This window comes from Giraffa tippelskirchi, chromosome 8 (genome assembly GCF_054371585.1).
Source record: "Giraffa tippelskirchi isolate mGirTip1 chromosome 8, T2T-mGirTip1v1.2.pri, whole genome shotgun sequence".
In the NCBI taxonomy this organism is placed as follows: Eukaryota; Metazoa; Chordata; class Mammalia; order Artiodactyla; family Giraffidae; genus Giraffa; species Giraffa tippelskirchi.
Genome location: NC_137282.1, coordinates 94,539,505 through 94,565,758, shown reverse-complemented (window position 1 = coordinate 94,565,758; position 26,254 = coordinate 94,539,505). Strand labels below are relative to the sequence as shown.

The 26,254-nt window shown below is 42.3% G+C and overlaps 1 protein-coding gene across 1 annotated transcript in view; it reads left to right on the top strand.

Moving 5' to 3' along the window:
* The window catches only part of LOC145516548 (chondroitin sulfate proteoglycan 4-like), a 73,838-nt gene extending 62,089 nt beyond the window's left edge, over positions 1 to 11,749 (top strand). Inside the window, exons 9-10 of the mRNA XM_081517769.1 lie at positions 5,142 to 5,325; positions 5,962 to 11,749. Of these exons, the coding sequence (XP_081373895.1) occupies positions 5,142 to 5,325; positions 5,962 to 8,009 (2,232 nt within the window). The 3' untranslated portion in view covers positions 8,010 to 11,749. The remainder of the gene's footprint in view (positions 1 to 5,141; positions 5,326 to 5,961) is intronic.
* The last annotated feature ends 14,505 nt before the right edge of the window (positions 11,750 to 26,254 follow it).

Sequence of the window (26,254 nt, the reverse complement as noted above, 5' to 3'; positions counted from 1 at the left end):
TGAGAGTTTTGAGAGCCAGTTACAGACACAATGGCCCCCTTACTACTATATTTAGTAACATATTTGTATTTATTTACTTCTGTATTTAGTACATTTATGTTTAGCTCTGTATAGTTCCTAAGTACAAGAGGCCATTCTCTTACATAACCACAGTTTAATTTTCAACAGCATGAAATTAACACTAATACTGTTTTATAATATATAGACCTTAGTCAAATTTGACAAGTTGTTTCAGTGAATGTTCTCTATGGCAGAGGGGAAAACCCACAGCACAATACATAGCAAATAGATGTCAGGAGCCTTTAGTCGCCTTTAATCTGGATCCATTCCACAGTCATGTTGACTTTGGTGACCTCGCCGTTTTTGTAGGAAGTCCCTCAGTTTGGTTTTATCTGATGTTTCCTCTTGTTTGGGGCGAGAGCCACAAGAGAGGCTGGATTCTTCCCAGAGCTTCCTGCCTGGTGCTCGCTTTGCCCTGTCTCTGATGATATTTTCTTTCATCACTTGGTCAGGTGCTGTTTTTCATGTTTCTCAACTGTGAAGGTACTATTTTCCCCTTTGAAAATTAGTAAGTATCTATGAGGAGACGCTTTGGAACTATCTAAATATCCTGTTTCTCATCATAATTTAGCTCACTAGTTTTAGCAGTCATTTTAGGATTCTTACCTGAAGCATTTATTACTAGTTGGTTGCCAAATGGTGAGTTTTCTTTTCTTTTTTTAAAATAATTGTATCTGTTTACTTATTTTTAGCTGTGTTGAATCTTCATTGCTGTGTGGACTTTTTCCAGTTGCGGCAAATGGGGGCTATTCTCTGGTTGTGGTGCACGGGCTTCTCACTGCGGTGGCTTCTCTTGTTGCAGTGCATGGGCTCTAAGGTGCCCGGGCTTCAGGAGCCAGGACTCTTGGGCTTAGTAGTTGTGGCTCAAGGGCTCTAGAGCACAGGCCCTTAGAGTCACAACTTTAAGTTGTGACAAATAAGTTACCACACTTTTAATGTTCCTGAATTTGCATGGAAATGTGCAATACTCTGAGGATGAATAAACCCTGAAAAATCATGTATCTCTTCCAATTGGGATATATGTTTATTCTCATATTATCCCCGAAACCAGGGGCTGATTTTTCTTACTATCTGGCCAGGTGAGTGAACAGCTGATATTATACCAGCATATGGACTGGGAAAATACAGGCTGGACTGCGGAAGACTCTTTCACGTTCACAGTGTCCTCCCCACCAGCAGCTCTAGGCCCTGAGGAGTTTCATATAACTATTTCATATGAAATAGTTGTGACTTTATATAGTCACAACTATATAAAAATAGTTGTGACACACGGGGTTAGTTGTTCCGTAGCATGTGGAATTTTCCGGGATCAGGGATGGAACCTGTGTCTCCTGCATTGGCAGGCAGATTCTTTACCACTGACCCACCAGGAAAACCATAACTTTTCTGATTTTCTATTTTTCTTTCTATATTGGAATTATACACCATTCAGTTTCTAATGACATACCAGAAAGATTGTAAAAGAGAAAATATCTGGGCTAATCTAAATCCATAGGAAACAAAAACACCCCTCTCCCCTCCCCTTAATCCCAGAGCCCAGGTATTCTGCTAAGTAGCTTATCTGTCTATATTTAACACAGTGGAAATATGCAGAGCTGTTGGAAGTTGTTCCTAAGGCTGCTTTCTATTTGAGGTAACAAGCAATTCCTAATCTTCTCTGAGAACCTTCTCTCCTCAGGTTGACCCTACACTTTTTCTCATAAGGTCTTGATCTTATTCTCCCTTTCCTGGCCGTCTCTCAGCATGCACACACACACACGCACTCTCACAAATACACACACTCACACACACACACACCCCCCTTATAACCTGACTCTTGAAGCTGGTGAAGCCAAAGTTGTTTTCTAAACATCACCTCAACCCTCTTATCCTGTTTCAAGGCATGACTGGCAAATTGACATTCCACAGGCGCCCTCACTTCCTTTGACTTCTAGCTCAGCCCTTTCAGTTACCTGTTCTCTGGTCTTAAAGCTCACACACTCAAGATGAATCTAATTCCATTCTCTCTCTCACTCTCCAGTGTAAAATGTCACTTTGTTATCCACACTTTCTTACTCTTAAAATGCTTTTCAAAAACAGAACTCAGAACAGACCTCTCCTACGTTAGATGCCTGAAATACAAAACTACGTTTAAGACTCTTCCACAGTTACTTCTTTCGGAAGATTTCTGACCTTCATGTCAACTCTTCCCATCTATGAAAACCATTCTTTCCATGGGAAAATCATTTTCCTTACAATAGACATCAAAAGGTCTTAGATTATTCTAATAATTTGTTATATATTTTTTAGGGAAGCTGACTTTCACTCATACCAAAGAAGCAGTGGGCACGAATGACCTGTATCCACAAACACCTTCCTCCTGGTTAATAGTCGGTTACTTTTCATGTGAAGAAACTGGATCTTGTTTGCCTTATATTATACTTCTCAAGCAGAATGGAAACATTTCAGGAACCATCCTCTTGTCTAAAATCCATGGCACAGTCACCTACTTCTAAGAGGTGGTATATATTTATAACTAGCCTTTTGTCATAAATCTTAAACTAGGAATAGAAATGATAGATCTACTAAATAAAACTGACTTATTCCCCAGGAACTTCTGGGGTATTCAGTTACTAGTTAGTGGCGGCAATTACTATCTTTGGAGAAAGTCCGATTTCTCATGAGTAACCTTGCTTTTTTTATTAGGAAATGTTGAGAGATGATATTTTCTTCTCCCCACTTAAAATCCCCAAGTGACAGCACTTCCTTGCTTTATCCTTGAATAGGATAAGAAACAAAAAACTCCTCATTAGCAGTTTTGGCCACTCTGCGAACACAGATCTTTTATTCCATGAAACTCACCAGCCAAAAGCCTTTCTGGTTCTAGATACATCCACTGTCATGAGCAGAGAGTCAGAGCAACACTTTGCCAAACCTCTGTTAATTAATACATTACAGTCATCCTTACATATCTGTAGGATTTTAGTTCCAGGACCATCCCTCCCTACATCCCCCACAACTGCAGATACTAAAATCTGAGGATGCTGAAGTCCCATATATAAAATGGAATAATATTTGCATATAACCTGCACACATTCTTCTATATACTTTAAATCATTTCTAGACTACTCACAATACGTAATACAATATAAATGCTGTATAAATCATTGCCAGTAGGTAACACATAACAATTTTGACTTTTGGAAGTTTATGGGATTTTTTTTTTCCAAATGTTTTTGATCCATGGTTGGTTGAATCTTTGGGTGTGGAACCCAGTGGATATGGACAGTCATATTTCCAAATACTGACTGATGAAAATTTCTCTGTAAATTATATGATAGTTTATCCTCAGCACTTTTGACGTGGACAGTCAAGTACTTTGGCAGAACCTACCTGTAAGTTCAGATATTATGACAGATAGCAGGTCAGAAAAAGATGTGACCTATAGGAATTAAAGGTTGAATATTTTATCTCTGGCCTTCCCTTCTGTGGTTATAGTTTTAGAATGTTCAATCACTGTTGTTGGAGGAAGGGCTGCTCACATGGTATCTGGACAACAAAATGCTGGGTGGGACCATCTCCATCAGTTGATATAAAAAGGACCTTGATAGTGTTATGTGACAGCCTGGATGGGAGGGGAGTTTGGAAGAGAATGGATACATGTATATGTATGATTGAGTTTGCTGTCCACCTGAAACTATCACAACATTGATAATTGGCTATACTCCAATATAAAATGAAAAGTTTTTCAAAAAAAAGGACATTGATAGACCACAGACATTAAGGACTTTGATTAAATCTTGAAAAATATCTTAAGCAAGATGGGAAAATTTGAAAATCAGTAAGAGTAATACTTGAAAGAGAATGATATACATCATATATTAAAATTCATGAATTAATGATGATTCTCAAGCAAACAAAACAAAACCAATGGTCAGTGTTTGGAGATTGGAGCCAAGGGACTCATTCTTCTGAAGAATGATACTACAAGGAAAAGAATAAAACACTTATCCTGTCTGTCCTGCAGGTACTGTATATCAGTGCAGCCAACTAGCTGATAAGAGAAAGTTCTTTATAGAAGAATTCCAAATAAGAATGAAGAAGGAATGATGAATAATATCAGTGTTTTGTCACTGTGAAAATAATGTGCATAGTTTCTCAGTCGTGTCTGACTCTTTTTGACCCCATGGATTGTAGTCTACTGCTCCTCTGTCCCTGGGATTCCCCATACAAGATACTGGAGTGGGTAGCCATTCCCTTCCCCAGGGGTCCTTCCTGACCTAGGGATCAAACCCGAGTCTCCTGCATTGCAGGTGGATTTGTTACTGTCTGAGCCACTGGGGAAACCCATGAAAATAATGAGTTTAGGCAATTATATCAATGAGCACGTAAAACTATTAGTTGATAGACTTATGGGGAGCTTAAAGATAGTTGGATCAGTCTGGCAGCACTTGAATCCATCTATCAATCTTAACATGTCCAAAAGAGAAGAAGCCCAACATTATTTTGCCTAGTGATGCAATGCGAGAGGAAATATACATGTAAAACATTTTTACTGAAAAATTGAACTTGATTCTTATTAAACCTCTAGATATAACTGCAAATACATAAGAACTATAGGTACCAGAGGACCACGTTAAATGATGCCACATGGGTAATAACTGAATATTTGAAAAAAGTCATCTTTTACTAATATTTACTAGAGCATTTATAGATGAAATGATTTGATGTCTGTGTTTTGCTTCAAAATAGTCTGTTGGGCAGAAAGGTAGGAATACATATGAAGCAAGATTGGTTGGGAGTTGGTAGTTATGATGCTGACATGGAAGTAAAGGTTCATTGTAAACTTGTTATAATATAAATACTGTAGGCATCAGTCATCTCAAAATCAATGTGCTCTTCTTTCTCTTTTGGTAGTAGAATCACCTAGGTTTGACAAATAAGTTACCACACTTTTAATGTTCCTGAATTTGCATGGAAATGTGCAATACTCTGAGGATGAATAAACCCTGAAAAATCATGTATCTCTTCCAATTGGGATATATGTTTATTCTCATATTATCCCCGAAACCAGGGGCTGATTTTTCTTACTATCTGGCCAGGTGAGTGAACAGCTGATATTATACCAGCATATGGACTGGGAAAATACAGGCTGGACTGCGGAAGACTCTTTCACGTTCACAGTGTCCTCCCCACCAGCAGCTCTAGGCCCTGAGGAGTTTCATATAACTATTTCATATGAAATTAACGAACCTGGTCGGCAGAGTCATCTGCTTGCAAATACAGGTAATTCCACCTTATCCTACTGATAAGGTAGTACCTTATCTCCACTTATTAGAACAGGGACATTTGGGGAATAAATCTTTCCCTTTTTAATTATCAGTGCCATGATATCAATCTTTGAAATAAAACTTATATGGCTATGAAATGTGTTATTTCTTTATGTATGCTTTTTCTCTGGGTCTCTGCTTTTTCCTCTCCTGAGCCTTAATAGTTTCAGTGGGGAAAGGATGGAAAATTAGCTTTCAAGAATTCCTATTTGTACTTCCAAATGGGGACTTCACTATGTGCACGACTGAAAGCTGTTGATGGAAAATGAACATAACAAAAAGGGTAAATTCTTGAAAGAAAGAGATATTGAAAACTACACCTGTTTCTATGGTAAGAGAAAGTCTAGTAGTGGGAAAGTTAGGAGATGAACTTGTTATAAGTGAATCTCAAGGTTTAAAACTCTCTTACTTGAAATACTGACTTAATAGTGTGGGCGTGTGTATTTAAAATTTATTTTTTTAGTATGCCTTGGGTAGCAATGCTAATTCAGGTACTAAGGTGTTTTGAATCATCCACTGGGACAGGCAAATCTGAGATCATTTGAAAGTTCTAATGAAATGCCACTTTGTTCTTTACGTGTGTTTTTTACAGGAGCTGTTGTCAAGGAAGGAGACAAAGTTCTCATTGACCAATCTAAGTTAGATGCGTCCAATCTCTTACTTAAATTGCCCAAATCTCAGCGTTCTTCATACGAAATTTGGTTCCAAGTTACATCTCTTCCTCACCATGGAACTCTTATGGTTGGAGAGAGAAATATTACCAAAAGAAAACCCAATTTCTCTCAATATATAATTAATAAATTTGGAGTCATATACCTTCATGATGACTCTGAATCACTGGCTGATAACTTTACCTTTGCCATTTGGCCCAATGAAAAGAGCAAGTCCACCATGAAGCCAGAGGCCGACTTTCTTGAAGAGATGTTTAACATCACCATCACTCCTATAAATGACCAAGCACCAGAATTAAAGACAAAAGGGCTTCGACTGCAAGTTCTGCAGGGCAATCGGTTGGTTTTAGGACCTGAAAACCTGAAAGTAGAAGATCTAGACAGTCCTCCAGAAGAGATCAGGTATGTGATCATCCATGATCCTAATAATGGCTTTTTGGCAATGGCTCACCGTCCACATATACCTGTTCACCACTTCACACAAGCCGACATTGATAACTCTCAGGTGTGGTTCATACAAGATGGAAGCCCATCCTCTGGAGCATTTTACTTCAGTGTCACCGATGGCCAACACCGCCCACTCTACAAGCTCTTCCACTTGGATGTCATCCCCATCTCCATCACCCTTGTGAACCTCACTGACCTTCTTCTTCCACAAGGCCAGACAAGTGTTACCATCACCAGTGCTCACCTGTCAGCAGTGACCAATGGAAGGAGCCCCCAAATCACTTACAAGGTTATGTGGCCCCTCCAGCATGGTTATCTGCTCATTGAAGACCAGGTGGTCGTCAGTTTTGGACAGAAAGATCTGAATTTAGGAAAGCTCTCTTACCACATGACAAACCTCACTGCCTCAGAGGACCAGCTACAGTTCTCACTGTTTACCTCAGAAAGCAACCTGACAGGACAAACATTGTGTATCCGAGTGCAGCCTTTACTGCGGGTTATGTCAAACCTGACAATTGCCAACAGAGTGGCCCATCAGCTGACAAGAAAGGACCTTGATGCTACTGAGCTTGCTAACAGGACTAACAGTGATCCCAAATTTGAAGTGACAGAACCCCCTGTCCACAGCAGACTTGTACGAAGAGTAGGCAGGAACACTGCCTTGGAAGATGCTACTCTGTTCACTCAGAGGGATATTGACCAAGGACTGCTGATGCTCGAGCCGCGTGCTAATCTAACGGGCCCCAACAGCCTCAATGACTCCTTCACGTTTCTGCTCAGGGCAGACCACGTCCAACCAGCAACAGGGTGTCTCCCTTTCACCATAGTGCCACCTGACCCCTTTTTTTTGCAAACTTTTACCCCTGATGTTTCCTTCTTAGTCACTGATAACCTTGTGACTATAGGTCTCTCTCAGGAAAAGCTTGTGGTTTCCTCAGGACCCACAACACAGACGGGAACTCTGGGGAAGCTGACCCAGACCAGATGGCCGGAAGCAGCTCCCTGGGGACGACACAGTGGTGAAGAGCCCACGCTGGATGTCACGGCTTCTCCCATCAGAATCATTTGGTCGCCAGGTGCCACCAGAGCCAGCCCTGGGGCCCCCACCCAGCCCAGGGAAAGCAGTCACCCTCTCATGGTCATCATACCACTGACAGTGGTGCTCTTCCTGCTAATAGTAACCGTGGTGGCCTCATGTATCTGGCTGCTGGGCCGGAAGGCAGAGAAGGCAAAACCTCTTATTAAGCCCCAGATCAACCTAGAACCCACAACCTCAGGTCCTAAGCCAGAAAGGAGTGCAACGGTTCCCACTGTCACAGTGACACCTCTTCTAAGAAGCTCCAGCAGTCCTCCAGTCAGTCTTTTCAGGGCCCCAGAGCATGAGCGCATGGAGAAGTCTCCAGCTTCCGAGCCAGCAGAAAGATGTGCTCCTTGGGAGACATGGGTGAATTTGGATCCCGACATGGTCAAGCTCTGCCGACAAACCAACCCAGCACTGAAGCACAACCAGTACTGGGTGTAGACTCAGGGCCCTCGTTCCTCACTGACCACTGCTGTGTGCCAGCTCCTGGGATACCAAGGCAGAGAAATGCTGGTTGCATCAACTGAGAAAAGCCTGGCTCTGCCACCCCTTGGTGCTCAGTTGCAGCTCCATGGTTAGATGCTGGCAGGTGTTTCCTGTAACTTTTGTGCAACTCTCACCTTGGGGGCTCTCCACAAGTTTTGTGTGCCTTCTTCTAGACCCAGTGCTCTGAGTGTACTTAAGATTTTGTCACTGTTTACATGACAGAACATGCTGACCTGACTGCAGATTAACACAGGAGCTATAGTTAGTGGAGGAAGGCTTTGAATGTTTTTCACTGAAGATTCATTCTCTGAGTGAGTCAGTGAGGAAGTGAAGGAACTGTGTCAGCAAGTAGAAGAGGGAATTGATCGTATCTGTGAGTTTGTTTCTGGTGTTTTTCTGTAATGACTTTTCCTCCTTGGAGTCTCCAGCTTTGATTTCCTAATGCAGGAAATGCGTTGGTGCTCTAGATAGTGGGACAATCTGGCCCCTTTTTGAAGGTATTCATTGAACACATTGTGTTTAATCAAGAGGCCTTGTCTATTCTGATTTGTAACATCAAACCTATTGTACAAACATTATTTAAAGTCCTAAGGAATAGGTTTAATGCTTTTGTGATGCCTCAATTTGACCTAACTTTACAATGAATTGAAATAATGGCAAATTTGTATTTGACTTTCCTAGTCAAGCCTACAACTGGCCAACCCAGCTTCAGTTTCCATAGCTTTAAAATGGATACATCAGTACTTCTATTAGTTAGGAATGCTTTGGGTAGCAAATCATCAGACATCTGCTATGAGTGGGATTTAGGTTGGGGACTGGCAAACTTGTTCTGTGCAGGGCCATATTGTAAAAAATATTCCGGTTTTGTGGATCACGTATGGGTGTTTATTTTTATTTTTTAACAACCTTTTAAAACTGTAAGAACAATTCTTAGTTCCTGAATGTGACCCACAGACCATAGTGTGCCAATTGTTGGTTTAGCTAAGCAATAAAAGTGTTGAATTATTTCAACTAACAAGCATATTCCAAGGCCAGTTCAACAGTTCAAAGACATCATCGAGGACTGAAGCTCTTTTGTTCTTTCTACTTTACCTTCCTCAAGCTATTGGCATTTCAGCCTTTTGTTTAGTTTCTTGTGACTGTGAGATAGCTGCTGAAGCTCCAAGCAATATAGCCCCACTCAAAGGCAAAAATCCTAGTGGGTGAAAAGGAGAGATGGCTGAAAGACTTTTTCTTTGAGAGGATCTTATTTATTGTTATTTATTGATATTTTTTAAAATCTTGAGGCCTTCCCAAGCATTTCCCCCACTTTTACCTCTCATTGTCTAGAACTGAGCTACATGTTTCCCATCGCTTGACCAACCACTGGCAAAGGGAAAGGGGATTTGCATGATTGACGTCTCTTCCAGGGCTGGGACAGGATTCTGCCAGCTCAGAGATCAATGAATCAAGGAGTTCTCTGGTAGTCTAGTGGTGAGGATTCAGTGCTTTCACTGCAGTGGCCCTAGTTCAGTCCCTGGTTGGGGCAACTGAGATTCCACAAGCCGTTCAGCATGGCCGAAAAAAATTTAAGAAAAGAAATCAATGAATCAGCCCACCATGTAATTACAGAGGGCTGGGAAATGGCCATTAGATAGGCAATGAATAAGATCTACTAAAAAGGTTTTCAAGTATTGAAATAGTGAAATACTTGGGAAATGAAGATTTTGAGTTTTCAAATTGGTATCTAATATCTCCTTTTCATAAAATAATGATTTTCTTAAAGCCAGTGTTTCTAGGGTGGGGGTAGGAATGTCTTCCTAAGAGATATTTGGCAATATCAGAGACATTGTTGGATTTTACAACTGGTGCTGATGGCATCTAGTGAGCATAGGCCAAGGATGCTGCTAAATATCCGACATTGTACAAGAATTTTCTGGCCTCAAAAGTCAGTAATGCCAAGTTGAGAACCCTGGTTAAAGTCATAAATGTGGAGTTTTCCTTTATATCCAGTGAAGGATTAATAGATCCATTACCAAGTCTAGGCAAAAACTGTATTCTAAAAACAGAATGGAAGGGTAAAAATTCCATAGTGTGTTTGAAATTGTGATCAGCTAATGGAAAACATGAACATTTTTAAAGAGAATATTAAAAACCAAACAAAACTTGAACAGACTCATTTCTTTATATTCTTTTGTCTAAGGAAAAAAGTTTCCTTGTACTAACAGGTGGAACACATCAGGAGAAAAAGAGAGAAAAGTGAGGAGGGGGTAGGATATTTACTAAGGTAAAGATGAGGTCAAAGTGTCCCCAGAAGTCTGATGCCCCTAATGTGTTCCATATAGAAAAGGCTTTTTCCTCACCTTCTCCCTTCTATGCTCTTCTAGGTTGCTTTTCTCTCCCAACCCAATTTTAACTGTTCTTTGTGGAAGCAGATTTCATAATCTACAGAATAAATGGAAGTATAGCATATGTAGGGGCTTCCCTTGTAGCTCAGTTGGTAAAGAATCTGCCTGCAATGCAGGAGACCTAGGTTCATTTCCTGGGTTGGGAAGATTCCCTGGAGAAGGGGATGGCAGCCCACTCCAGTATTCTTGCCTGGAGAATCCCATGGACAGAGGAGCCTGGCAGGCTACAGTTCATAGGGTCGCAAGAGTCAGACACGACTTAGCGATTAAACCACCACCACCATAGCATATGTAGGCCTAGAGACAACTACCCTGTCTTAGATCCTTAGATGTATGCCACAAACAGCTATTGCCACCATCCCTGGCCATGGACAAATGCTGCTGAACTAGACTTCTCTTTGTTGCTGTTGTTCAGTCACTAAGTCATGTCCACCTTTTTGTGACCCCATGCACTGCAGCACACCAGGCTCCTCTTTCCTCCACTGTCTCCCAGAGTTTGCTCAAATTCATGTCCACTGAGTCAGAGATGCTATCTAATCATCTCATCCTCTAGTAGAAGTAGATTTCGCTGCTCTTCTCCCAAAAGTGATTCTCTCCTACAGTTTCTGGATTCCTGAATTTTATATAGACCTCCCAAGTGTTGTTTGTACTTGATCCCTTTAGAAAAAAGGAGGAATCAGAGTCCTAATCCAAGGTTGGTTTGATCACTCTGCAACATAGGATTGTTCTTAAGTCTGTTCTAAGTAGTCAGACACTCAGAAGAAGCAGAATGGCAGTGTGTGCTTGAGTTTATACATAGAAAGAGAAGGCCAAGGAGCATCTTTGCATACAGTAAGTGAGCCTTTGCTGTCCTTTGACTGGGAAGGAGAATGCCTGTTCTTTGTGGAAGAGCTGGACATACTTGGCTCTATGACTATGTTGGCCTTTTCCTTGCTTCAGCCATAAAGTCTCTGGAGCTAGGACTACCAGCCCAGCCAAACAAAAAAGCCTGATTTCCCTCCTCTTTTTCCTGTTAACTCTGCAACTCCAAACAAACTTGGTGTCCATTTTGGAATGAGACACACACAACAGCTTTAAAATGATAATTCACATTGTTTGTGAGTGTGCCTGCTAGAATAAGAACATCAGTGTGAGATCCAGATGTCAAGACTTAGTCATAAATCAAGTAATTCAAATAGAGCTTGGAAAAATTTCTTCCAGAGGATCTGGAATATTCTACCGACTTGCGTATGGGTTCAATTAAAAGGAAACAATGCCTATCATTTGGTGCTGGCTCAAATAAAACATGAAATAAAACATTTTGGCAAAGCCTTGTTTAGTGTTTAATCAGTCCGAAAAGGTTCACTATAACTGCATAGTCTCAATTCTGTCATGATGAATTCAATGCTTCTTAACAAGTGACTGGGCTTCCCTGGTGGCTCAGACGGTAAATAATCTGCCTGCAATGCAGGAGACCTAAGTTTGATTCCTGCGTTGGGAGGATCCCCTGGAGAAAGGAATGGCTACCCACTCCAGTGTTCTGGCCTGGAGAATTCCATGGACAGAGGAGCCTGGCAGGCTATAGTCCTTGGGGTTGCAAAGAGTCGGAAGCGACTGAGCAATTTTCTCTTTCATTTTGACAAGTGACTGGTGATTTAATAAGTGGATACTAAGGGTTAGTATCGGAAGAGTGGCTAATTTTGCTTAAGAGAAGGTATATTTTGTCTGAGGTGGACTGGGAGTGGAGGGTCTGATATTTTTCCTTATCTGGAGGCTTTGGCAGATTCTAACCTTTCAGAAAAGTGAAAGTGTTAGTCACTCAATTGTGTCCAACTTTTTACAACCCCATGGACTGTAGCCCACCAGGCTCCTCTGTCCACGGAATCTTCCAGGCAAGAATACTGGAATGGGTTCCATTTCTTCCTCCAGGGAATCTTCCTGACCCACGGATCGAACCCACATCTCCTGCATAGTAGGCAGATTCTTTACCATCTGAGTCACCAGGGAAGCCAATCTTGCTCAAACAGCATCAAGAGATCCTGTTCAAACACTTTGGAGTACTTCCTTAGAGTCGTGCATTAATTAAGTGGAGATGATACACAGAATCTGTTTCTTTAGATTTCTGAAGCTGAAGTAGACACATTTGAAGGGTGGTTGTTAGGTAATGGGAGGCAATGGACCATATCAGACGACATTCCCTGAATTTGGGAATGGGGGCTTCACTACACACCTGCATCTTTCAGAGGCATTGTAATTAATAATGAGGTTTGTTTTTGAGAGGGTAACAGGCAGGAAGGCCAGGGGCCTCCAAGCAGAGGAAATAGGCTGCAAGTGTCAGACATTTTTTTCTCTCCCTCTTAAGCAGCAGGAGGAAACAAACAAGTGTTAGATTTTTCCCCCTTCTCTATACAAATTTAAAAAGAGGTTTCTCTTAAAATTCTGTGACACCTGGCTCCACCAGAACTTAACTTTGCTCAGACCTTGAGCTAACCAAGGCTTGTTTCTTATGGAAATGTTTGTCTTAGGCTATGTTAATGTACTATGTATTTACCCTAGACTTGGTCTTCAAATCAGTTCTGCCTAAGACTCAGAACAGACTTGACAAGCCATTATGTTTAACTCATACATTGTTCTCCTAATCTATGTTAATGAAACTATATATTTGCTTGGAAATCTGCCTTTCTTCAAGATTCGTGTCAATCATTTTATGGCCCGGATGACTCACCTGGTGCCAATGTTATCTCAAAATGCATGTTGTGGGTAAAGGGCCTGGTGCCATTTTCTGAGTTTTGAGACATTTCTTTCTCTGATTTGCAGACCACTAGTAGCTATATAACATCCAGCTAAAAACTAGCAGGGGAGCACTCTTTCTGCCCTCTTCTGATGTCTATGTCAGAAGCTTTCTCTATCTCTTTAATACTTTAATAAAATTTTATTACACAAAGGCTCTGAATGATCAAGTCTTGTCACTGGCCCCAGATTGAATTGTTCTCCTCCAGAGGCCAAGAATCCTGGTGTCTTTTGTGGTTCAGCAACAACCTTTCATTTTGGCCCTATGTAGGGAGAGATGTGGGAATAAAAGTGGGCATGGAGCCCACTGTGTGGCATGCTGGATGACAGAGACTTTGCCAGGCTGCTCAAGAACACCACTGGATATTTCATGGGGACCTGGAAGAGGCTGCCTTCTCAGAGTGATCTGCAAACATTTATTAGGCACCTATGTGAGTTGCTAAATACTAGATACTGCTTCAATACTAGATATTGAAGATGCAAAGATTTTGTCCTAAAAGGAAATTTTTGGTCTGTTTCCTCTATTGGCTCTGCCAGAATCACACAAGGAATGCTAGGAGAAAAAAGGGTACAGAAAAGAAGGACAAAGAGAAACAGAGGTGAGGAAAGGACCTTGTGCTTTCATTTGAAGCCCTCTTAGGTAAGTGCTGCACACCCGGTGGTGCAGCAAGAATTGCGGAGCTCACTGGCACCAACCTCCACACTTCTCAGTGTGGTTGGCATCAACCTCCAACCTTGTATCACTGTCCCTCAGGGTGCCCCACTCATGTTCTCACAGGACTAGTGACATAGCAGGGGGGTTAAACAATAGACTTTGGGTCTGTTTTGGATCCTGGCCCTCTGCTTCCAAGCAGTGTGGCTTTGAGTAACTTATTCAGTCTCTCTGAACTTCAGTTTCCTCAGCCAAAAAATGGGGATGATATTAGCACCTATTTCTCTGGGTTTTGTTAGGATTTAGTGATATAATCACTTGATGTTAATATCATCATCATCATATGTGAGCAGTATCTTCCATGCATCAGGCACTAGACTAAGTGCTACTGAATCTTCTTGCCTAGGGTTTTAATGCATATTTAAAGAATTAACACATTAAGCCACTTGAGTAAACCAGAGGCTCATATTCTACTCAAAGCAGTGCAGTACTGGCAGTGGAATTCCAGGTGGATGATCTAAGGATAGATGAGGTGTTTTTACGAAGAGCTTCCCGAATGCTCATACTCTACCTGACAGTTCAGTTCAGTTCAGTGGCTCAGTCATGTCCGACTCTTTGCGACCCCATGGACTGCAGCACGCCAGGCCTCCCTGTCCATCACCAACTCCTGGAGTGTACTCAAACTCATGTCCATCGAGTCGATGATGCCATCCAACCATCTTGTCCTCTGTCATCCCCTTCTCTTCCTGCCTTCAATCTTTCCCAGCATCAGGGTCTTTTCAAATAAGTCAGTTCTTCGCATCAGGTGGCCAAAGTATTGGAGTTTCAGTTTCAGCATCAGTCCTTCCAATGAATATTCAGGACTGATTTCCTTTAGGATGGACTGGTTGGAGCTCCTTGCAGTCCAAGGGACTGACAGGGCTTTTTCCTTCATCCTTACGCAGTGCCTTGGCAAGAAAAATGGATGAAGGAAAAAGCACATCAAGAACACTCACAAGGAGCAGACTTGAGTTTCGAGATATTGATGGTTCTGTATCTTGTAAGGGATGCCGGGTTGCTGATAAAATACCCTGCACTGTTCTCTGTCTATCCAAGTAGCATCAAATCCTTGTATCAACCAACCTCTTGATTTTGAACACCTATCTTCTCTTCTTCCTCCCAACCCAGTATTTCCAGGTATTCATGGGCCAGTAATTTTCTTAAGTCCAAAACTGCAAAGGACTGACATTCAAAAAAATTAATATCCTTTTATAGCCAAAAAAAAAGTGCTGCTTACTATCACCATAATTTCATTTCTAAAGTAAGGAAGAAATCTTATATTAAAGAATCTTATGGGAAAAAAATAAGCAGCTTCATGAAAAATTCTCTCCTTTGTCCAGACTTGACCTGGGCCTGGAAAAACCTTAGCACACACCAGGGTCAGGAACCCCCTTGCAGAGGTCTTGCTTATGGGTGTGTGGTCAGAGCTGAGGGAGAGGCAGGAACAGGGGAATTCAGCTCCTTGATATCGGTGTTTCTTATGGAGACGTTAGTCAGAAGTACCTGGTGTATGTGTGTGTATGTGTGTGTGTGTGTGTGTGTATTGCCAGAATGGGAGTTGGGGTGAGGGTAGTTTGCTACTTTAGAATTCAGACAAGGACAGCTTCATGGCCACGTGCAACCAGTGCGGTCACACAAGGTCCACTCTCAGAAGAACCCTGGGTTTGGCTTAATGCTCACTGTGACCATCTGGAAATTCTAATAATTTTTGAACAAAGACTCCACATTTTCATGTTTCACTGGACCTTAAAAATTCTACAGCTGATTTTGAGACCTCACAGAACTTAGTTGATGGTTGCATCACATACCTCGTAAGCATTGTTCTCAACTTGTTTACAGCTGAAAATGGGTGTATGGTGTGCCTGGTACTTTCTACCCTAGGTCCCTCCGTCTCCACAGCATGCCTGTGGGAACTTACGCTTGCACAACCCAGAAGGAGGGAGAGTTACTTCTCCACAGAATGGCCCTTGTCCATTGGCAAAGCGGAGCTGACAAAAAAGCACTTCCCCCGTTCATCTCAGGGGTAAACAGCTATAAAATGCATTGTGAGGCTTCTCAGAATGTCCTGAAGGTTGAGCACAAATACACTGGCATGGATACTTCTGGTCCTGTTTATTAGCCCTGCCCATCTCACAGAGGACCCTTTGCTTTGGAGGAAGTCTAGGCTAAGATGATAGTTCACATTGTCCTTGTATTGTGTGCCCCAGGACCGTGGACTCTCAGGGTCTCGGCTCTTGCACAACCCTTGCTACTGCTAAGTCGCTTCAGTCGTGTCTGACTCTGTGCGACCCCATAGACGGCAGTCCACCAGGCTCCGCCATCCCTGGGATTCTCCAGGCAAGAATACTGGAGTGGGTTGCCATTTCCTTCTCCAGTGCATGAATGGGAAAAGTTAAAGTGAAGTCGCTCAGTCATGTCCAACTCTTCGCGACCCCATGGACTGTAGCCTACCAGGCTCCTCCATCCATGGGATTTTCCAGGCAAGAGTACTGGAGTGGGGTGCCATTGCCTTCTCCTTGCACAACCCTTAGGTGCACAGTTATGCTCTGGGTTACTTGCCTCCAGGATCTGTTCCCCAAAGGACCCAGGTCTGCTGGGACACTGCTGTCTGCCTGCAAGTGGGAATCAGGAGGCCTTGTGCTGGTGGGAGACTTGGCTGTTTTGGCCTCATGCTGAGAAGCTAGGCTTTTCCCAAACCACCTTCTAGTTGAAAATCCCCTCACTCTAGACTACAGTTTCTCTGCTGGTTGTGTTAGATCCCAGAAACAATAAATTATCCACCACAACTTGTAGCAAGACCAAGATCTACTGCATTTTGTTAATATTTGAAAAAAACTCATCTGCATTTCATTTCAGCATTGCAGGTCTTCACATAGCAAAGACTACACTGGCACTTTTTAAAAAATTACAGCTTTATTGAGATATTATTTACACACCATACAATTCACTCAAATTACACAATTCAATAGTTTCTAGCATACTCACAGAGCTGTGCAGCCATTACTACAATCAATTTTAGAATATTTTCATCACTTGAAAAAGAAGCCCTGTGCCCATTAGCAATCACTTTTCATTTATCCCCAAAACCTCCAGCCCTAATATATTTTCTGTCTATATGGATTTACCTATTCTAGACATTTCATTTAAATAGAATCATACAGTATTTGAGCCTTTGAGATTGGCTTCTTTCACTTAGCATAATATTTTCAAGGTGCATCATGTTGTAGCATGTATCAGTTCCTTTCTGCGGCTGTCTATGTTTCAGTGTATGAGTGTGTGTAACACATGTGTAACACATGTGTGTGTGTTAGTCACTCAGTCATGTCCGACTCTTTGCAACCCCACTGACTGTAGCCCGCCAGGCTTCTCTGTTCATGGGATTCTCCAGCAAGAATACTGGAGTGGTTTGCTGTTTCCCTTCTCCAGAGGATCTTTCCCACCCAAGGATCAAACCCTGGTCTCCGGCATTGTAGGCAAATTCTTCACCATTTGAGCTATTTATCCATGCATCAGTTAATGGACATTTGGGTTGTTCCCACCTCTTTTTTGGCTATTGTAAAAAATAATTCTTTGAATATTTATGAACCTGTTTGTGTTGATATGTTTTCATTTCTCTTGAAATGAAAGTAGAATTGCTAGGTAACATGGTAATTCTATGTTTGATCTTCTGAGAAACTGCTCTACTTTTCCAAAGTGGCTACTACATTTTACATTCCTGCTAGCAATGTGTGAGAGTTCAAATTTTTCTACATCCTCACCAATACTTATTATTTGCCTTTATGATTTTAGCCATCACACTGGGTGTGAAGTGGTTATCTCATCATGGTTTTGATTTGCAATTCCCTAATGACTAATGATACCAAACATCTTTTCATTTACTCATTGGCCATTTGTCTATCTTCTTCAGAGAAATATCTACTCAGATCCCTTGTTAATGGCATTTTCTTTTTATTCTTGTGTTGTAAGAGATATTTATGTATTATGGTAGTAATCCTTATCAGATATATGATATACAAAATTTTTCTCCCTTTCTGTGGACTGTCTTTTTGCTTTTTTGATGGTGTCCTATGAAACAGAAAATGTTTTAATTTTGATGATATCTAAAAAATTTGTTTTTTCTTCTGTTGTTGTACTTATGGTGCAGAATCTAAGTAAACATTTCCTAATTCAAAGTCATGAGGATTTTTGCTTGTGCTTTCTTGTAAGAGTTTTATAGTTTTAGGTCTTAAAATTAGATCTTTGACTCATCTTGAGTTCATTTTTACACATAGTATATACGGTGTGAAGTGTAGGTCCAACTTCATTCTACATTGAATGTATACTTATCTTAGCACCATGTGTCGAAGAGACTATTAGCTCCCCATTTAATTGTTTATACTCTATTTTCAAAAATGAGTTGACTGTGAGAGATTATTTATGTCTTCTCAATACTATTCTATTGATTTTTATATCTACCGTTATGCCAGTTACACCCTGTCTTGATTACTATAGCTTTATATTAAGTTTTGAAATTAGGAAGTGAGTTCTCGAACTTTATTCTTCTTTTTCAAAATGGTTTGCCTATTTTGAGCTCCTTAATTTTCATATGAACTTTAAAATCAGTTTTTTAATTTCTTCAAAGGAGGCAGCAAAGATTTTGATACATGTCTCATTGAATCTGTAGATAAATTTGACGGTACCAGGTACGTAGAAACTTTTCTTCTCCCCTGACCTATTCACCCTGAGTGTGCTTCAGCTCTGCAGGGATTGAAACCATAAAAGCCAGAGGAAGCACAGATAAGAGAGCAGAGAGGCCCTTTACTTCCTTGACTTCAGACCCACACCATCAGAGGGGGGAGAAGCCACAATTTAAAGGCAAATTTGAAATTTTGACTATTATGTAAGACTGCTACTGCTAAGTCACCTCAGTCGTGTCCGACTCTTAGCGACCCCATGGACTGCAGCCCTCCATCCATGGGATTTTCCAGGCAAGAGTACTGGAGTGGGGTGCCATTGCCTTCTCCGTTATGTAAGACTAGACACATTTTAAGGCAAATCTGAAATTATGATTTATGACTTGAAGTGACCCTAGAATTGTGTGTGTTACTCAAGTGACCAGAGAATTCTTGAGGACTTTCCGTGCTTCTGGCATAAAACTCAGCAGACATGGCCTCACAGAGCTGAGTGAAGGGGTCAGTGAAAGACAAAAATGAAATTGTTTTCTGCTGACTCTCTGTGTACTGCTTGTTCAATACAGTGTTTGCATGAGAAGGATGCATTTTTATTTGTTAGAATCACACCTTGACCACAGAGCTGAGTGCCAGAGGCTGCTGAGTTTTATTTCAAATTCAGTTTCACTCTAATAATGCCTTACCTATGTACTGTTTCTTCCCAGAGGCCTTGTCTGACCACTCCATTTATATGGCCTCAGTCACCACAGTGGACCAATGTCCTTCTTTCTGGCCACTGAGCATTGGAACCTCCTTCTTATGTCTGGGAAATCTCTGATCTTAGGAAGTAGAGTCCCACCAAGGGATAGAAGCCAAACTGTCAGGTACTGAAGTCCCACACTCCCTGTGGTGGCTGTGCAAATGCAGCCCAGCAATGGGAGGAGTCGGGCTGTCTGGACTTCACTGTGGTGACAGATGGTGGGAGCGGAAGCCACATCTGTTTCTAGAGGCAACAGTGAGCGAGAAACAGGCCTGGTGTTATGGTGCGGGTGACAGAGCCCGCAGGGCCTATGCCCCGAGGCGGCCATGGAGTCTGTTGGCCCAGTTCTGCCATGTGGGCTTGGCAGCAGATCCTGGCTCCGTAGCTACGCCTGGTTCTCTGGTGCTCCTGGACATTCACTGAGCTTCTCAGTCATCTTTTTTCTGTTCTATTTTTTTGGAAGTAATTATAGATTTACAAAAAGCTACAGAGATAGTAGAGAGTGTCCTCGTGTACTCTCACCCAGCTTCTCCTAAGGCTAATATCTTATATAACTATGATACTTGTGTCAAAACTAAGGAACTACCATTGGTGTAACACAATTATCCAAATGACATACCTTATTTCACCAACTTTCCCACTACGGTTCCTTTTTTCTTACAAGATCCAGTTCAGGAGACCACTTTCCTTTTGGTTGTCATGTCTCCTGGGTCTCCTTTCATCTGTGACAATTGCTTAATAGTCTTTCCTTGTTTTCTAAGAGAACTTGTGAGTTGTTTTGTAAAATGTTCCTCAAGTTGAACTTATCTGATGTTTTCTCACTATTTGACTGGAATTATAGATTTGGGGGAAGAACTGCACAGAGGTGAAGTGTCTCTTCCCTTCAAGTGGTGAATATCAGGGTGTACATGATATCCACGTGACTTATCACTGGTATATTAACTTCGATCAGCTAGTTAAAGTGCTGACAGATTTCTCCACTGTGAAGCTACTGTTTTTTCCTTTTCATACTCTTTGTTAGAAGGGAGTACCTAAGTTCAGCTCACACTTAGAGATAGGGAAGTTGAGTTCCATCTGCTAGAGAAGACTTGTGTTCATATATTATTTGCAATTCTTCTGTAAGAAAGGTTTGTCCTTTCCCCTCTATGCATGTATGTATATATGTCTATAGACATTTATCTCTCTATCCAATTCTCACTCTAGCACAAGAAAAGGGCATTTGTTAGTAAAAATTAAGAGAGAAAGTTTAGAACCCAAAGGCAGGAAAAATAACCAGCATGATAAGGTCTAGAGAAATATTATAAACTGAGACAAGAGACCACATGAAGGAAACAAGAGAGATGATCTCTATGACCTGCTCTATTTCCTTGGCAGTGGACTATAAGGTTCTTAGTTTCAATTTCCTCATGGCTTCAACTAGCCAGAGCCTCCGTATAGCCTGAGCCTCTCCTTTATTCCCAGGCTACATGACTGTTGCTTCAGGTCATAATGTCATCTGACTGCAATCCAGGGCCACCTGGCTCAAATTCTCAAGAGAAAGGAATTTTCTCAGCCTAACTTATAGAGTCATTCTTCCTGAGTCAGGTATCCACTTGAATTCAGTTAGCTGTGACTAGCAGTGGGGTGGAATTACTTGGCAAAAAAACACAATCATCTTGTCACCTCTATGTACAAGCACCAAGGAGGAGTGAATTCTAAAAAGGGAGTATGATGGGCTGGCATTGCAAAATACTCCTACTGCACTTTCTTTGGCTCTTCTTGGAATAAGGGATCTACTACTAAAATAATGTATTAAAAAGCAGAGACATCACTTTGCCACCAAAGTCTGTGTAGGCAAAGCTATGGTTTTTCCAGTAGTCATATATGGATGTGAGAGTTGGATCATAAAGAAGGCTGAGCACTGAAGAATTGGTGCTTTTGAATTGTGGTGTTGAAGAAGACTCTTGAGAGTCTCTTGGACAGCAAGGCGATCAAACCAATCAATCCTAGCAGAATTCAACCCTGAATGTTTATTGGAAGGACTGATGCTGAAGCTGAAGCTCCAATACTTTGGCCACATGATGTGAAGAGCTGACTCAATGGAAAAGACCCTGATGCTGGGAAAGATTGAAGACAAAAGGAGGAGGGTGTGACAGGGGAAGAGATGGTTGGATGGCATCATCAACTCAATGGACATGAGTTTTGAGCAAACCCCAGGAGATAGTAAAGGACAGGGAAGCCTGGCGTGCTGCAGTCCATGGTGTAGCAGAGTCAGGCACGACAGCGACTGAACAACAACAACTAAAATAACATCCAGAGTTGCATTCACTTCAAAGTCTACATATGAGCTCTTCTCCTTACCAAACAGTGCTCTTCAGTGATCATCTTTATTCTTGAATATTTTGGAGTATGCACCTAAAATTTTCTTAAGCAGGTAAAATTTAGCTGCTCTGGAAGCCTTGGTGGGGGCTTTCATGTCACCTTCTCCGCCTCTCCATCCTCTCCCCAGTAGCTGCCAAGGTCCCCTTCAGAATATGGTTTAAGGGATATAGACCAGATAAATGACTTACTTCTCTGGGCCTCCGTTTTCATGTTGAAGAATGAAAAGTCACTGCTTTCATATATCATTCTCGTCTATGAAACTATACCGAGGGGCCCTGGGAAATTCAGAGTTCCTGCCTCTAAAAACATCATAACGATGAATTTAGTAATAAAACCTTCAAGGTCCCAGAAGACACACCCAAACTGGGTCACTGAGAAGCAGTTAACAATGGACTCTACAGAGATGTGGACAGGGTTCTGAAAAGAAGAAATATGGCTCAGTACGCCCAGGACTTGCCACCACAGGGAGCCATCGCAACCCCTCAGGCCAGAGCGACAAAGGAAGGAGTGGTTCCTAGAGTTGGAGAGAGAGGTTCCCTGGCTGTGAGAAGCAGACAACCTCAGAGAATGGAAGGGAGAAAGCTGGGGGGGCACACTTATCGCTGCCTCCTCCCTTCTGACCTCCTGCCAGTTGACTGCCATCCACTGAACCCAATGGGAAGCCAGAGGGCCAGGTTGCCCTTGATTTAGAGAGCAGCCTTCCTGGACAGACAGCAGGGTGGAGAGGGTGGGGAAATGGCTCTACAGAAACACAAGGAAGGTACAAGACAGATGGTGTGTGGCCCAACTGGGCCTAGAACCCCAGTTTCCAGACTTGTATCATCAAGCTCTTTAAAATACTCTGACTTCCCATTTTCTCCCGTTACCCTAGGCCAGCTGCTCCAAGGTTTATTTCATGTGACAGATAAAGGAGCAGCTTAGCTTTGCAAACTGTGAGGGCCCCACTTTGGCCTGCATTTTACACAGTCCAGTCATGAAAGACCTTGGCCTTCACACCTACTTTTCTTGCATTTCCTCCCAGCTTCCAGAGGCCAGAAAGCTATCTTATGGCCCCTCCATCCTGTTCTCTGATGGACTTGCTTCTAGATGGAATGCTTTGCTGAGAAACCCTTCCTTACGAGAGCACCAGAAAGCCCCCAATAATTGTGTGTGTGTGTGTGCAATGGAAAAAGAAGCCGCAAATTGCTTTCTGAGTAAGTGAGGTCTGCATTCTTCCTGGAAAGAGTTTTCTTCTCTGAGGCTGCTATTGCCACGGTCAATTGAGAACTAGGAAGCTGCTTGCAGAAACCCTCGCCTGTGCTTTGGAATGTAATTGAAAACAACTGTTCTGTTTCTACTGAAATGTGTAGGGAGTTGGAACCAACACTGGCAGCTAGTCCAGGAGTGGGTGGGGGAAGAATGGTTTGGAGGAGGGGAGGGGAAAATAGTGGTTGGGTTGGGGCAGGAAAAAAAAAATATTTATTGGTGAAAAGAAAGGAAAATAATTGGAGGTTTCCACGTAGAACAAATTTCCGTCTGACCCACCCTGATGGCAAAGTAGGCTATGGATGAGAGAAGCTGGTTGAACTTTTTAGAGTAACAGTCTCAGAAGCAGGCAGTAAGAAGGCGAGTCCAGCACAGAAACCTTCCTTTCTTTATTGCCATCCACATCTTAAAAAAAGAGAAGCGGAGGCTAGTTCACACAGCCATGGGGATATTAATAGTTTATAGGAGATAAGGAGAGACCCTCCCAGCCTTAGAAGGAAAATTCCCATTACCTTTCCAGGTTTCTGTCTGACTTCAACGAGGAAGGTTGAACACTCATCCCATCATGCCCTTTGCCTTCTGTTTCCTGCAGACTCCATATTCTCTGGCCTTAGCTTTTCTTTTCTTTTTTTTCATAAGTCAGAATTTTATTCCTGAACAAATGGCCCATACCAAATGCAGATGAAGGTGGAGTCTTTGCCGGCTAGGTCCCCACATGGAATAGTTCCTCCCTGACCAGTGTTTCTTCCAGCCCTGAAAGAGTGGAGGCTGGGATTCCTTCAGGAGATCTGACACATTCTTCCATTACTTGAAGAATCCAGAGAATCTGGGGGCTAAGCTCAAAAGGCAGAGCTCTTACATGCCTTCCTTACGAGAGAGAAAACATTTTCCCTGTGGTACTGAGTGAGATGAGAGTTGATCACATTCAGAAACATTAAAAAGGACCTTTGAGGTGAAGTTACTTCCTTGAACTTTTATGGTTGTAAGCTTAGGAATGAATGAGAACTGATCTGAAGTCTTTCATGCTAACCATTTTGGCTGAGAGCCTGGGCCTCTGAGGAATCAACAATGGGCTGGGTCACAGATAGATTTTTGTGGGGACATCTCCCCTTTTTCTGGTCTCTCATAAGATTCCACAGTTCCGATTAATCCCCAAATGTTAACATTCTTGTTACTGTGCAGTTTATGAGAGGCATGTGATAACTAAAACTTGCAAAAGTGCCAGGCATATAGCAAGTTCTTCATGAATGTCTTACATGTCTTAACTTATTTAATTATCATACTCTATGAAGTTCGTGCTTCCCAGGAGGCTCAGTGGTAAAGAATCTGCCTGCCAATGCAGGAGACTCAGGAGACATGGGTTCAATCCCCAGATCAGGAAGGTCCCCTAGAGAAGGAATTGGCAACCCATGCTAGAATTCTTGCCTGGAAAATCCCATGGACAGAGGAGCTTGGCGGGCTATAGTCCATAGAATCACAAAGAGTCATACATGACCGAGCACGATGAATTACATATTCCAATAATATCTCATTTTTCTCCTTTGTAAAGTATAAAGAGGCTAACTTGCCCAAGGTCATGTAACTAATGAGTACTTATAAAGATGTTGAGATGTACTGCTCAGCTCCCTCTTCAGAGGTGAAGGACTTAGGAAAGGCCTTTGCTGAAAAGGACCATCAAGCCTAGGGCCATACTTGTTTCTTAGGGCAGCCCGTATCCAGTGACTGATTAACAGAGGAATACAAAGGTAACCCCCACCCCCAGTTCATCTCAGGATAATGCTGAAGGTCCATCTCAGTTTCAGAATCCTGAAGAGTTGATTCAGGCCTTCACTAAGATTACACTGCAGCTTAACTTCTCCCTTAACTGTCCTACTTATTTCCTTTTCCTTCCATAGTAGTTAATCCCAGGAACACTCCCTAATAACTCGCCAGCATTCTAAAACCCTTGACTCAGAGTCTACTTCCTGGAGAACCCACACCATGACAGTGCAAGAGCCACAGTTTGAACTTGGGCCATCTGGCTCCATAGGCCATGTTCTTAGCCAATGCACTCCCCCATCCCTGCACATGTTTTAATGATATGAATAGAGATCTGTTGCCCACCTTGGTAGAAATAAGGTCCTCTACTGTTTTTCAATGAGCTTCTAAAAGTTTGAGTTCAATGACTTGAGAACTGAGCCTTGTAAATGACAACAAGGGGGGCAGGCCCTGGAAGAAAGTCAGAAGCCACCACAGCTTTCTCCATCAGGGCTTTCTCTGTGTGGAATCCTTGGTGAAAAGCTTAGTGATCATCCATGTACCATCCTCACAAGCTTTATGGAATTGTGTCTTTCGATGTGGGGATAGTTCTGGACATGCAACCCCACTTCATCTTCTATAGATGAGGATGCTGAAGTATAGAAGAGCGGAGGGTTCCCTCAGCTAACCAGCGGCAGAAATGGCTCAGGAACACTGCACCTGGACTGTCACTCGAGGGCTCTTTCTACTGCTCTGCTGTTCCATTTTGAGATTTCATAAAGCATTTTCAATTTGATGAACGTGCCAGAGACAGTTGATGTACAGTGCGTATTCCATGTGTCCCTCTAACACTTCCCAGCTTCCTCTGTAATTAGGTTGGAATCACGAGACCATCCGGCTTGAACTGTGAGTAGAAGTGGAGGAGGAGCCTCATCCAGGCTAGTGAGTTCAGGTCAGTGTCCCGTCTCCATTCTTCATGTGCTCTGCAAAGGAGAACTCGGAGATCAGCTGGAACATATGGCAAAGCTGCAAGGCAGAGGATGGCCTCCCAACTTACATGAGACTTCATCTGAACATGAAATAAGCCACAGCTCTCTGAAGCCACTGAGATTTCAAAAGTTTGCCTTTGAGATGCAAGTATCCACTACCAACTCAACAGGCTTCTATTTCTGTGCCAGCTTGCTGGAACAAGACAAAAGGAGCAAGATTTGGCAACGGCAGGCCTCCATGTGGGAGAAGTCAATTGGAATGTGATACTCATCACTTGGACACATCTTTCACGACTCAGAGGCAGAGGCCTGAGAGAAGGCAGGAATTTCAAAGTTGAGGAAAGAAGACTAGTTGCTACTTGAGTGTACCTTCCTACTCTAGGAAATCAAGTTTCCATGGATATAGAGAAGGCTATTAGGCAGCTCTTGCGTGTTCTTCCTCGATTCTCTTTCTACAGCCAGGGTGAAGTTGTGGCCAGATTGCCTTTTCAAGCCTGAGCCCAGCTGCATCCCCTCTCACAAGTGACCTCAGAACTGGTAGGAGGAACTGAGCCAATGAGACTTCTCTATGAAACCTCTTCTTCAGACCCCAGTTCATGCCCCACCTGCAGT